We start from the raw sequence: 14,341 nt of genomic DNA, 5'->3' as shown, positions 1-14,341 counted from the left end.
GGCAGTATTACTTTTTAAAGAGTTCAGAAACTGGAGAGCTCAGTTAGTAAAGTACTTCACATGCATGAAGACCTGCAAACCCCCTGCACTGACATAAAAACTGCATGCTGTTGCATGTTCATGTAACCCCAGCACTGGGGAGGGGGTAGAGATGAATAGATCACAAGGACTCACCGGCCGGTCAGTCCAGTCAACAAACGAGCAGGTTCAGTGAGAGATCTTGGCTCCAGAACTATGGTGGAAAGTTTTGAGTTTTATCCTCAGTTCACTAAGTCACTCTTATTTTGGGGAATGCTTCCCCTTTGTAGAACATTGTGTCTCTTCCAGTCTCTAACAGTAAGAAAAATAATTAGTAATTAATAATGAACAATAACAGAAGAAGTTTGAGAACAAACAAGGAAGGCATCCAATAATGAACTCTGGTTTTTATACACACACACACACGCTTGCATGTGTATGCACATAGAGCACACACATGAAATTTCCATTACCTCGTGAATAAGCAGATACCCATAACAGGACACACACACAGATACACACACACACATACAAGAAAAGATCAGGACACAACACAGATACACCTGATGACATTTGATCCTGGGTTGTAGCCTTCAGCATTGTGTGAACAGAAATTCCTGTATTTTGTAATATCCAGTCTGTGGTACTGTGCCGTTGGAGGCTTAGAAGCTTAACTGGAGCCAAGTCTCCACTACTGAAATCCAAACAAGAACGTGGGCATTGTTCCAGGCACGTACACTGGCTGTACGAGTCTCTGGTTACTCTCCTACATTCACAAAGCCCAGAGGTCAGATGACTTCCTGGGATGAACGCCAGCTTCCTCTTGCTGTTCCGCCGCTGGCTGGTCAGCAAACGCCTTCTTTTTCTTCCTGTCCTTCCCTTAGTCTTCTAAACTGCCTCCTGCGTTAGGACAGATAAATTCTACAATAAAAGAAAGAGAGAACGCTAAAGTTGCCACTCTCACTTCCTCTCACCCTTTGGCCCAGAACATCTTTAAATATAGTACTTGCAGAGGGGCACCCACGGAGAGAGAAGAGGCCCGTGCCCCAGGGACTCTGCCCTGCCAACCGTTGCAGTTAGCTCATCATGCTTTCTCATGGCCTCCGCTGGTTGCAGAAAATGCCAGGATGAGGCCTCGTTTCTGCCTGGCTGGTACATTGATGATGGCATTGTTCCTTTCGTGCCTGAGACCTGAAAGATTGGACCCCTGCGTGGAGGTATGTGTCTTGACCAGTTCCTTTCCTGCTAGCCTCCCTTGTCTCTCAAAACTGTCCCCAGCTCAGGGCTTCCTGCTGTACATTCCAGTTTGTTTACTTTGCACAAAGGAGTTAAACTAACCAAAAACATGAGAAGTTGTGCGAAGAAAAAGACTCAGTGTTAGCAGGGCAGGAACAGGCAATCAGAGTAGTGTTTTCATCTATTTACGACATCTGAGCCATGACTAGATACTTGAAATTAGTAAAAACAATTTAAACTTATTGTTCTGTGACCTGCCTGAGTGACATCAAAGAAATTACTGAACCTTTCTGAGGCTTGTTTTCACATTGTAAAGTAATTAGAGTGCTCACAGGGGAATTGAAGAAGTTTATTAATATCAGGGGCTTCTCTTGGTACTGTGGACACTCAGCTTTCAGCGATCATTCCTCCCCTTTCCAACTGAGGTGAAGATGACTGTCATTTCTGTCTCTTAAGAAACTTTTTTGAATGATGGAGAGGCAGCTCAGCAGGTTGCTCAGTTGCTGCCAAGCCTGAGGATCTGAGTTTAATCCTCAAGTCCCACATAGCGGAGTAGAGAATCTACTTTTTTAAGGTATCTGCTGAGTTCCAAGTGTTTGCCTTGGCAGGTGTGTACATGCATGAATGCACACACACACACACACACAAATTAATAACTAGTTCTGGTTTTCAAAATGAAGGAATTTTCTGAGAGTTTGGAATTATGTCACTAATACTGGAAGATAATGAATTGGGAGGGAAGGAAGGGGAGAGGAAGAGAAAGAGAGAGAAACAGACAGAGAGACATATGGAGAGACAGACAAATACACAGAAAGACAGTGAGGCTACGAAAACAGAGACACTAAGAGACAACAGACAGAGACAGAGAGCAATGTAAAACATGAACTAAGGCAGTGACTCCTTTCTTGGTGAAACACTGACTAGTGAGTAATCTAATTCATGACGAATTCTTGTTTGCTCACTGCACAGACCACACAATTATCTCAGAAGCTCACAATAGAGCTGAGCAAACAAGGAAATAATTCAGGGTAAGGCAGACTCAGAAGCTCAAAACAGATATAATGAGTTAGAGTCATGATGTTGACATGGGGGAAAATATTATAACTTAAAACAAAGACTAGCTCCTTGCTTTCTCAGTATCTTGCCTTCTGATTCCTTGGCTATGTTGACAGAGATAAGAGTTTCCAACCAGTTTCACACTGAGATAAAATCCCTCTACCCTTGTTGTATACTATATTCTGACAACCCTCAAAAGCCGGCCTGTCCCTTCCATAGGCCTGGGTCTCAGTTTCCTTGGCCTTGTCTCCAGAGGTGATTACTAGCTTCCTAATTTACACGTCTTTCTGTAACCACCCTACCATCTTTATCTGTTTTCATTGGTCCAAGGCTTGGATCTTTCAAACTGCTCCTTTATAAACTTTTAATAACCCTTTAGGAGCCACAAAGACTGTTTTGCCCTACAGGGTCTTTGAACTGCTTTCCCTACCCACAACATCGCTCACCTAGATAAGAGCTGTCTCATGGTAAAAATTTGGGATCCCCTTATATAGTTTAAAATTTTCCTAGTGGTAAAATTGTAAAATGAAAATAAATGGGCAAAGCTAATTTTAGTGATATATTTTATATAATCAAATACACTCCAACTACTAAGAGGATAGTTTATGTTTCATTTTGGAGACAGAACATTAGAAAGTCAGCAATACTTTATATTTATCACACATTTTGATTTATCCTACACACATAGTTCATGTTTAAGAGTTGTATGTGGCATATAGCTACAATACTGGAACATAGGGCCTTTTTAGGATTTATTTTTATACTTTCGCTTTATGTAAATATCTGTAGAAGTGTCTCTTTGCCACATGGACACCTCTGCCTTTGGCCTCTGAGTATGTGTTCTCATCCATCACATCATTTTGCACTATTGTCTATTTTTTTATTATTTCTCATCTTTTTCTGCTGGCCTTATCATATGCTAACAGTACCTAGACCATTAAAGGTCTCCCATTTGTACAAGTGAAGCAAATGAAAGAATAGCTGATAAGCAAAGCCTGTTGCCCTTCTGCTCAGACTGCGGCTTCCCATGACTGAGGCTCTCTTCTCTTACATTTCTTCTCTTTTCATCTTCTGGATCTAGAATCAATCTCTATTTATTCTGAACCAGACCTACCTTTTGGGTCTTATTAACTTTCCTTCCCTGTTAGCTGATGCTGCGAGTTCAATGCCATCTGGAATTCTATATCATTTATTTTTGTATTGCCCATGGCCCTTAGCAGAGAAGGTCTACCATTTGGCTTACGTGCACCTCTGATCCATAATTACATAATTCTTATCATTCACTCATCCAACAAAAAATCTGTTGACGTTGGTCGGTCATTGTGCACCTTTCTGAGCCTTGGAGACACCATGACAAACAAAATCATCAGAGCAGCAAAGATCATGGTCCATTTCATTGAATGAACAACATTTGGAAAATAATTAGTAGGAAATGTAAGGTTGTCTAGTAATCAAAACCTGTAAAGAAATAAAAGAGGACAAGAGAAGAATTTCTGACTGACATCTTACTCTATTAGCACTGTTTTCAAGGATATTATGATAATTATCATTTAAACAGACATATGTGAGGGGGGAACCTACAAGTATAAATCTTCTAACTATATGTGCATTACCCCATATTCTTATGTTTTCATCTTTAAAGAATTTTTTAATATTAACATAAAATATATAACATGAAAGTAAAATGTTGATATGTAACAAGGGGTTAATAATAGCCAATGATAATTAACATTTATATTTATCACTTTGATTGTAGCAAGCTTTGAGATAAACTCTGATCTCACTTATTTCTTTGAGAATTCTATTGCTTTTAAATTAGAGAAAATAAAACTCACTGGGTTAAACGAAGCATTTTTCTGGAATCATATAATTATGAAATTCGAAGGAAGGTTATGAAATAGGGTTTACAGTAAATGTGAGAAAATAGATAAAATTAAATGGGGACTAGAACAACACAAACCCTTGTTCTTGGTTACTGTTTTCCACCACTGGAATCCTTGCACTCTAAGACTGCCTCTCATTCCTGCACCAAGTTGCTAAGATCATTAAGCCAAGAAAGAAAATGCAGTTGTCAAAAATAGGTGATAGCTAGAAAAAGTCTGGGCATGTGACTGTATATAATTAGGATAAGTAATTAGAATGATAGGAATTTTACATAAAACTAAGCATTTACAAAAGTTCATACATTTTCCCTAAAACTATGTTTTACTGAAGATATTATAAAACAAACAAACAAACAAAAACAAGAACAAAACATTGACTCACTTTCAGAATTTCTTAGTTGCCTATAGTTCTTAACTGCCTACAAAGAGTTGAGGAGTCCTGGGCTTTATACTCTATCCGTGATAGCATGTCTAATTGTTGTCTTGCTCACCTCGTGTTTAAGCAGTCATGTTAGTGAGACTTTATGGGTGTAGTTTTTGACATTGTTAGGAGACACAATATCACAGTAAACTTTTTGTTCCCTGGGCTCTTATAATTTTTTATTCCCCTCTTCTGAAATGATCACTGAACTTTAGGTGCAGGGGTTCTTTTGTAAATGCATTTGTTGGGACTGGGTTTCAGAATTCTGCATTTTGATTGGTTCTGATTTTATATAATGGTCTCCGTTTGAGTGAGCGAGAGTCTTGCTAGGGAAGAGAACATCAGATGATTACCAAATGCCAAATGGTCACTCAAGAAAACACACATATGAGTAATACTATACAAACTGAGCAAGATGTACTTATGTATTTAAAATTGTATTTATATACACATTCATGTATGCATATAAGAGAAACTAATACGAAAAAAAAGTCATTGATTTGAAAGAGAGCAAAGAAGAGGGGCTAAGTGAGAACTTGAAGGGAAGAAATGGAAAAAGAGAAATGATATAATTATAACCTCAAGAATAAATAAATAAAATAATTAAAAGTTACTTTGTACCAAGTGGCATAGAACATATGTTTTGGAACTAAGGATTTTGTACTTGGGAGCCCTTTAACACCTGGTGCTGTTGTTCGTCATTTAATCATAGTTTTCTTGTAGTTAACACAATGAGAATGAAGGAGATACTTTTTGATTCCTAATATAAGAAAAAGAAATTTTATATGCGCAAAGTGATAGATAAATGAATGGGTGGGGATGAATGTGCTGTCATACTCATGTAGTATCAGAACTTGTGTGGTAGGGGCAGATAGATCAGGAATGTCACCTTGAGCTGTATAAAAAGCTTAAGATGGGGCTAAATGTGATCCTGTTTCAAACAAAATAAAATAGAATGACTGAATTGATAGATGGATGGACAGAAGGTTGACTGTATAAGAGTTTTACCACCCCATTATTTGTATTTGGTAAGGAGTGGGAACACATGCAGTTGGGAACAGACATTTGTTGTGTGCTCTTTACAGGTGGATCCTAACATTACCTACCAATGCATGGATCAGAATCTCAACAAAATCCCTGTCAACATCCCCTCTTCAGTCAAGAATTTAGATCTGAGCTTCAACGCCCTGAAAACCTTAGGAAGTCATAGCTTCTCTAATTTTCCAGAACTTCAGTTTCTGGATTTATCCAGGTAATAAATGAGCTTTTACATGTTGCACAAGGTGAGATAGTTATTTTTGTATCATTGTTTTCTTGGGCAAGAAAAATCTAGCTTATTCTAACTCAACTTCTTTTTTCACTCATTCATCCAGCAAATATATTACTTACTGTATATTCCTGGAAAAACTACTTTTCTTCACTGGTTTCAGTTTGATGTACAAATAGAAAAGAATATTTAAGAACAGTTCTAACTTTTACATTAGCTTAAACTATTCCATTAGATATTTATGGACCACATCCTATATGCTGTACCCTAAGCTACAGAACAAGAATTTATAGATATATAACACACACTCCTAATTATTAAGTAGGATTAATACTCTCTTCAATGAGTTAATAAGTTAACATGCCCCTGTTGTTAGACACATAACACAAATCCAACAGTGTTAACCAACTATAATACTGTGGTTTACAACAGTAAGTGATAAACTATGTGCAAATAACAATTAGTGTTGGTTAGGAGAGGGACTGTCTTGTTATATGTGGGTGAGGAGTGAGACATGAGGAGGTGCAGAAGATGCCTAAAATATTGAAAGTGGAATAGAGGATAAGAAAGATACTAACTTAGGAGAAAGATGCCAAGATCCAAGAAAAACATCTGCTATGAGCAAGAAGCAGTTGCTAAGATTTTTTTTTTCTGATTCAGTGCATTATACCATTTGTTGGGACACATAAACTTTTAACCAATATTTTAGATGGGAAGCTGAATATTTCTATGTAAAATTTGTTCTTTGACAACTTCAATCATGTATGTAGTGCATTCTTTTGCTCTTACCCTCACTACACTTGATTCCACCTGATCCCTAGTAGCCCTGACTATTTCCAGCAGATCCCCTTCCTATAGTCATACCTTTTGTTTATTTTGTGACTCACGGATTTTAACCATAGTCTTTGTGTGATCATAGATTTTCGAATACTTATTGGAGCCAAGAGGGTGTAACCAGTTGAAAACAACTAATATCAATGTACCCTCCTTGATCCATGACTTTCTATTGCTAGGCTTAGTCTTGTGCAGGTTCAGAGTAGTTAACCACAGTTGCTGTGAGATCATGTTTAAAATGGCTATGTCTTTTCCAAAGATAGCCCATCTTCTCCCTGTCTTCTGACTCCTAAATTCTTTCTGCTCTCTCTTCCTCATTGTTCTCTTACTCTTAGAGTGGGTGCTCTAAATACCTATTTCAGGACTGACCACAGAACTGTCTTTCACTCCTGGCATCTTGACCATCCAAGAATGTTTGCATTCTCCACTGTTTACTATAAAGAGAAGTGACATGTGTTAATGTATATAAATATATTTTGACAGTCATCTGGTGCCCTGCTAATTTAACTAAACCACAGTAAATAAAAACCACCCTTCTTCCCACCCCAAACACCAGGGTCAAAGATTAGTCTCTAATCACTGCTTTTTGACTTCTTTAACAATACCAACCATGGGTAACTTCCTGTGGAATGAGACAAAAATCTAACCCAAGAAAGATTTGTTACCTTAGAATAGATATGCTGACATTTCATCACCAGACACATCTTGCCTGAGAGTTAGTGCCTTAATTCATAGAGTTCATAGCTGGATGAGACCACTGAAGACTTTTCTCTCCCAGCAGCCTCTACACCACCTTCCTGTGAAATCTAGCCATTGGGGAGGGACGTGGCCAGCTCAGCTTCAGCGTTTCATCAGTGGGGGCTGAGATAATCAGAGGCATCCTTCAAGTCTGAAGTAGATAAAGGGAATTCATTTTCTTCTGCAGTGTCTATAAAACTACAGAAATGTTCCATATGTTTATATTCTAAAATTTCTTGATAAAGATCAAGATTATGGCTGGTGGTGGTGGTGCATGCTTTTAATCCCAGCACTCAGGGTGGCGGGGAGAGGCCAGCCTGGTCTACAGAGTGAGTTACAGGACAGGCTCCAAAGCTGCACAGAGAAACCCTGTCTAAAAAAACTAAAACAAACAACCAAAAAAAATCAAGATATTGAAAGGCTTCTGCAGAACAGTTATTACTCTCAAAAAGTCTGAAACTACCTACCCAATGTGATATATTCTTTACTTGGGTATTGATAGAATATTACAAAGTGGGAGGGCAACAACTCTGTATACAAAGAAGAATGGAGCCCATTTGTCCTCCAATATTTATAACTGTATGACGTGATGCATGTAAATTTTACCTGAGTCTCAGCTTTCACTTTTATTAAATTGTCTTAGTTAGTGTTACTATTGCTGTGAAGAGACACAACATTTATAAAAGAAAAAATTAATTGTGGTAATTGACTTACATGTCAGATATTCAGTCCATTATGGTGGGGAGCACAGCAGCATGCAGGCAGGTATGATGCTGGAGAAATAGTCAAGTGTCCTATAACTTGCAGGCAGCAGTAAGTGGGCTGTCTGTCACACTCGGGGAAGTGACACACTTCCTACAGAAGGTATGGTCCAGATTAAAGGTATGCCTTCCAGTCTCAAGGTCTGGATTAAAAGCCTGTGACAACCAGCCTCTTCCAACAAGACCACACTTCCTCCAACAAGGGCATACCTCCTAATAGTGCCACTCCTTGAGTTTATAGGAGCTAAATAGATTCAAGCTGCCACATAAATGAAAATTATAAATCTCACTGCATGGTTAAATGTTATTAGGTACTGCATGTAGTAAAATTATTTAGTGAGTTTTATGAGTTTAAAAAATACTATTATAATAATTTCATTAGATTTTACACTTTAGTTTTCCCAGGAGGTTTGCAGGGAACTGAGTAAGACAGGGAGGTAGAAGAGTAGAAAGAATAACTTCTCAATTCTTAATGAAAGAGGAAATAGCTCCCATCAGTGTCCTGGATAACTGAGCATTTATCTATTCTACACTATAAGAACATTCCTTAAATGCTTTGACTATATGCTTAGGAAGAAGTCAGGTTTTTTTTTTTCCCCTTAGATCAAAGGATGTTTTGCATTAGTGCCGGGCAGACAAGCTGTTTCCCCACACCTTTCCAAAGGTGTTTAATGTGTAGTAACTAGACTAACAGTGTTTTGTAATAGATCAGGTAGCCCTTAGAAACATACATGCATGTTTGAATTTTTTCTTCTTGGGTCTAAGAAAACTGAGTTTTGAAGGATTTGAGTGACTTACCTACAGTAATATTGAATAATATTATTTACCTCAGCAGACTAGAGCATCAGCTAATATCTCTGGCTTCCTAGTTCAAAGTCCTTCATGGTATCACCCCATTTCTCTAAAGTTATGAGCTGTATATTATGAGGTAGAAACAGAGATAGAGCTTTTTGTCCTTATCTGCTATATATGGCAATATATGTATATGATTATGGACTACAAAATCACATAGCTGAGGGAGGGAGCTTGAGAAAGAATCAAACTGAATTGCATAATTTAGAAGTGGGATGATTGAAACACAGACAAAATATGGTTCCAAAGACCATGTATGAAGGCAGGAGAGTAGATACATCCAATCCTGGCTACCTGGCCTCCTCTTCCAGTATTCTTTCTACAATACCCCAATCCTTTGCCAAATTACCAATAAATAACCAAAGCACAGACCAGAGTTATTTTATTACCTATGATCATCCCAAAGAGAATAGGAAAAGTGGGGGCTGCTCTAAAAGTTTAGGAAATTACACATTTGCAGACTGTGTCTGGTAAGCATCTGCAGTGAAGTCTATCATACATGTAGGCTGACTGCATATGAGTTCTGTTGCTAGTTTGTCTCTATGGATGCTATATATAGTACAGCTTATTGATATTGGGATAAAATTCATATTTATTGGGCTTGTGATTTTCTACTTTATTTGCAAGTCCCCTCTTCACAACCTCACGTTCTCTTTCCTGATCTCTCTTGTCGCCCAGAGCCACAGAGACTATGTATTGTGGTTCCTCCTTGTGCCATGCTTGCTGCTTAATTTGGTGTTCAGACCTGCTGCTTGCTTCACTTTTATTCTTATTTATCATTAAAATTTCCACAGAAATATTTGCCGAGAAGTCTGTTTCATCCCCTAAAAGAGGGCCAACTCCTTTGATGTGAACATTCCTAGCCCACTTTCTACTTCTTCTGCAAAACTTACTCACATCACCAATTATTAACATTTACCTGTGAAAATGACAAATTTAAATACCTAGCTGTCACATATGAGTAACTTTTGTAAATATTAATGCTATCCTTGACACTTAGGTATAATTATTTATGCCTTTGAATTGACTTTCACCAGGCATTTATTATGACTAACAACCATCTGTATAGTCTGTACCCATCAGATGTACGTACAATCACAGCTATGTGTGGAAAGAAATGCCTGCACTTAATCTAAGGCTATTACATAGTCTGCCAGACAAACAGTCATTTATGCCCCAATTATTGATCTTGAATTGATTTCCTTCTGACGGATTTGTTGCCCTGCATAGTTTATCACAGTAGCCAGTGTGAAAATGCTGGACCTGCTCACACCATTGTCAATTGCCTTGTTTTGTGTGTTTGTCTCCTCACAATAGCGTGGTATATCACATATGTTTTTATTGTGAGTTTGCAGGAATTGTTATGATGCTATAAAATTTTATTAAGCAAAAATACATAATTGGTATCTCTTTTCCCCATAGGTGTGAAATTGAGACAATTGAAGACAAGGCATATGAGGGCTTACACCAGCTTTCAACCTTGATACTGACAGGAAACCCTATCCAGAGTTTATCCCAGGGAAGTTTTTCTGGACTAACAAGTTTACAGAATCTTGTGGCTGTGGAGATAAATCTGGATTCTCTAGAGAGTTTACCTATTGGACATCTTAAAACCTTAAAGAAACTCAATGTGGCTCACAATTTTATACATTCCTCCAAGTTACCTGAGTATTTTTCCAATCTGACGAACCTAGAACACTTGGACCTTTCTAATAACTATATTGAAGCTATCTACCACCGAGACTTTCAGGTTTTATGTGAAAATCCCCAACTCAATCTCTCTTTAGAGCTGTCCTTGAACCCAATTGACTTTATTCAACCTCAAGCCTTTCAAGGAATTAGGCTCTATGAACTGACTCTAAGAAGTAATTTTAATAGCACAAATGTAATGAAAACTTGCATTCAAAACCTGGATGGTTTACAAGTTCATCGGCTGATCTTGGGAGAATTTAAAAATGAAAGGACTGTAGAAAGTTTTGACCTTTCTGTCACAGATGGATTGTGCAATGTGATCATTGATGAGTTCCGGTTAACGTTTGTAGACAACATTTCTGGTGATATTACTGATTTCAATTGCTTGGCAAATGTTTCTGCAATGTCTCTGGTAAGTGTGCATTTAAACAACCTAGAACACATTCCTAAATATTTCAAATGGCAAACCTTAGTAGTCACTAGATGTAGCCTTAAGGAATTTCCTTCTCTGGACCTCCCCTTTATTAAACATTTGATTTTTACAAACAACAAAGATACTCCCAGTTTTGCAGATGTGAATCTGCCAAACCTCACATTTCTAGATCTCCATAGAAATGGTCTCAGTTTTATGGGTTGCTGTTCTTCCTCTCATTTTGGAACAAGCAGTCTGAAACACTTAGACTTTAGCTACAATGGTGTCATCAGTATAAGTAAAAACTTCGTGGGTTTAGAACAGCTGGAATACCTGGATTTCCAACGTTCCACTTTAAAAAAGACCACGGAATACCCAGTGTTCTTATGCCTTGAAAACCTGCGTTATCTTGACATCTCTCATACTAATACCAAAATTGACTTCAATGGCATATTTTATGGCTTGACTAGTCTTAACACCTTAAAAATGGCTGGCAATTCTTTCAAAGACAACACCCTTTCAAACATCTTTACCAATATGACAAACTTGACATTCCTGGATGTTTCTAAATGCCAATTACAGCAGGTATCTTGGGGGGTATTTGACACACTCAACGGACTTCTGTTACTAAATATGAGTCACAACAACCTACTACTTTTGGATCCATTCCATTATAAACAGCTGCACTCCCTCAAGACACTTGATTGCAGTTTTAATCGCATAGAGACTTCCAAAGGAATGCTGCAACATTTTCCAAAGAGTCTAGCCTCCTTAAATCTTACTAATAATTCTTTTGCTTGTACGTGTGAACATCAGAACTTCCTGCAGTGGATCAAGGACCAGAGCCTATTCTTAGTGAATGCTGAAGAAATGACATGTGCAACACCTGCAGAGATGAACGGCTCCCTGGTGTTGGATTTCAGGAATGCCAACTGTCATATGTATAAGACTATCATAAGTGTGTCAGTAATCAGTGTGCTTGTCATATCCACCATAGCATTTCTGGTCTACAAATTCTATTTTCACCTGATGCTGATTGCTGGTTGTAAAAAGTACAGTAGTGGGGAAAGCATCTATGATGCCTTTGTCATCTACTCCAGCCATGATGAAGACTGGGTGAGAAATGAGTTGGTAAAGAACTTAGAAGAAGGGGTGCCCCCCTTTCAGCTCTGTCTCCATTACAGAGACTTTATTCCTGGTGTAGCTATTGTTGCCAACATCATCCAAGAAGGTTTCCACAAGAGCCGGAAGGTTATTGTGGTGGTGTCTAGACACTTTATCCAGAGCCGTTGGTGTGTCTTTGAATATGAGATTGCGCAGACATGGCAGTTTCTAAACAGTCACTCTGGCATCATCTTCATCGTCCTGGAGAAAGTGGAGAAGTCTCTGCTGAAGCAGCAGGTCGAGCTGTATCGCCTGCTCAGCAGGAACACCTATCTCGAGTGGGAGGACAATGCTCTGGGGAGGCACATCTTCTGGAGAAGGCTCAAAAAAGCTCTACTAGATGGAAGAGCCTGGAATCCAGAGGGAACAGCAGAGGCAGAAGACAATCTAGAAGCAACAACTTCCACCTGAGGAGGAGAAAACTCTGTGTTCAACACTATTTCTGGCTGCTAGTATTAGATGTTACAGCTTACCAAAAGTTCTGGTGTAGAGAAGGATTCAATTGTGCACATGGTACCAAAAAGCTGGTAACCTAATGGACCTTACAGAGCAGAAAGAGGTTAATACTATGATGACAGTCCATACCTTCCATGTGTCTTCTTTAACCAACTCATGCAAAGAATCATAATCAAGAAGGTTGACTCCTACCATTTCAGACTGAGAAGAGACTATGATCAATGAAGCAGAAAGGAACATTTGTCTTCCCTTGGCCTTTTGAAATTAAAATATATTATAAACCGTGTTTCAACTTCCTTAAACAAGTTTTGGTAGTGTCAACTGAATTGAATGTTTGCTAACTTTTCTTTTTTCTTTTTCCTTACTGAATGCAATTTAAATTCCACTGGTTCTCTTTGAGTATCTCTGATTCAAATTTCATCATCCATTTTATATCACTTTCCTTTGTACTTAATTCTTCAGGAAACCAGATTAATAGATGCTCACAGACATCCTAGCCATTACTGAGTATGCTGTATTTATTAAATAAAAATTCCTAATATGCTTTTATTTTTATAAATTCAGTTATCTTTTTTTATGTTTTGTCTATACACTCATATCATAAATAAGGCTGTTAGAGAAATGCTAGAAATGCCCATATTTAACTTCAATTTTTCAAGAAAGTGTGTAAAATATACTCTGTCACTTTGTCACTGAGTGTCATTCTTAAATTATTACCTACTAAGTTATGGATGTCATAGAGGCAGTGTTAAAAATAATTTGGTTTATAGAATATTTTTAATCAGGGGAGAATAACAGAGAATAATGTGGGAACCGAAATCAGATAACTTGATCATTTCTTCTTGAAATATCCAGAATCATAGACGCTCACATAACTGAGTGGCAACACAAGCTATGCTGCCATACTGTTCCTTTTCATCAAGGATACTGTTTGATGGCCTGGAAGATCCCGTCAGGGAGTCATGGAACTAGATCTGAGGTCCTTTCCGTTCATTTTTCCCATTGCTGGATGTACTTTGTGAGATGAGTGAATGTCGGGAGTATACATTGCTCTTCTTGTTAGGTATCACCTCCTCATGACATTTAGGGAGGGAGATTTTATCACTAAGAAAACAGGGCATTCAAAGGGCTTCTCAGAAAATTAATTTTTTTTTTACTTTCTCATAATGGCACGTGCCAAGATAGAACAGCAAAAACATTCATAGGGAATTGCAATATTACAACCACAATGAGATTTTACCATATTCCTGTCAGTATGGCCACTATATAAAATGACATGTACACTGTGTGTGTATATGTACATGTGCACATAGTACTTCTATATTGTTTACAGGGTATAAAATGGTTGAGGCATTACACAAAACTGTGCATGTTTCTTAAAAAAGAAAACCAAGTAGAAATATTATAATATCTAGCAATAAGAATTTCAAAAACCTCATTTGAATTCCTTTTTTTTTTACTTATTTATTTATTTTTATTCTTTTTTAATTAAAATTTCCACCTGCTCCCCATTTCCCATTTCCCTCCCCTCCTCCCAAATATTGCCCTCCC

The 14,341-nt window shown here is 37.9% G+C and overlaps 1 protein-coding gene across 1 annotated transcript; it reads left to right on the top strand.

The window, feature by feature from the left end:
• Positions 1 to 893: 893 nt before the first annotated feature.
• Positions 894 to 14,175, top strand: Tlr4 (toll like receptor 4). The gene is made up of 3 exons (XM_057785561.1): positions 894 to 1,235; positions 5,700 to 5,866; positions 10,489 to 14,175. Exons 1-3 carry the CDS (start codon positions 1,146 to 1,148, stop codon positions 12,743 to 12,745), a joined length of 2,514 nt encoding a protein of 837 aa, XP_057641544.1. The 5' UTR covers positions 894 to 1,145; the 3' UTR covers positions 12,746 to 14,175.
• Positions 14,176 to 14,341: the final 166 nt, after the last annotated feature.

The sequence above is a fragment of the Chionomys nivalis genome, chromosome 11, assembly GCF_950005125.1.
Source record: "Chionomys nivalis chromosome 11, mChiNiv1.1, whole genome shotgun sequence".
In the NCBI taxonomy this organism is placed as follows: domain Eukaryota; kingdom Metazoa; phylum Chordata; class Mammalia; order Rodentia; family Cricetidae; genus Chionomys; species Chionomys nivalis.
Note: the sequence above shows the minus strand (reverse complement) of the source record. Positions and strands in the feature narration are given on the sequence as shown.

What these genes read in the sequence shown, in the direction of transcription:
- Tlr4 (XM_057785561.1), top strand. Translation starts at nt 1,146, where the DNA reads ATGAGGCCTCGTTTCTGCCTGGCTGGTACATTGATGATGGCATTGTTC. An exon ending in GATTGGACCCCTGCGTGGAG is followed by an intron (nt 1,236 to 5,699) that starts GTATGTGTCTTG and finishes TGCTCTTTACAG; the next exon opens with GTGGATCCTAACATTACCTA. An exon ending in CAGTTTCTGGATTTATCCAG is followed by an intron (nt 5,867 to 10,488) that starts GTAATAAATGAG and finishes TTTTCCCCATAG; the next exon opens with GTGTGAAATTGAGACAATTG.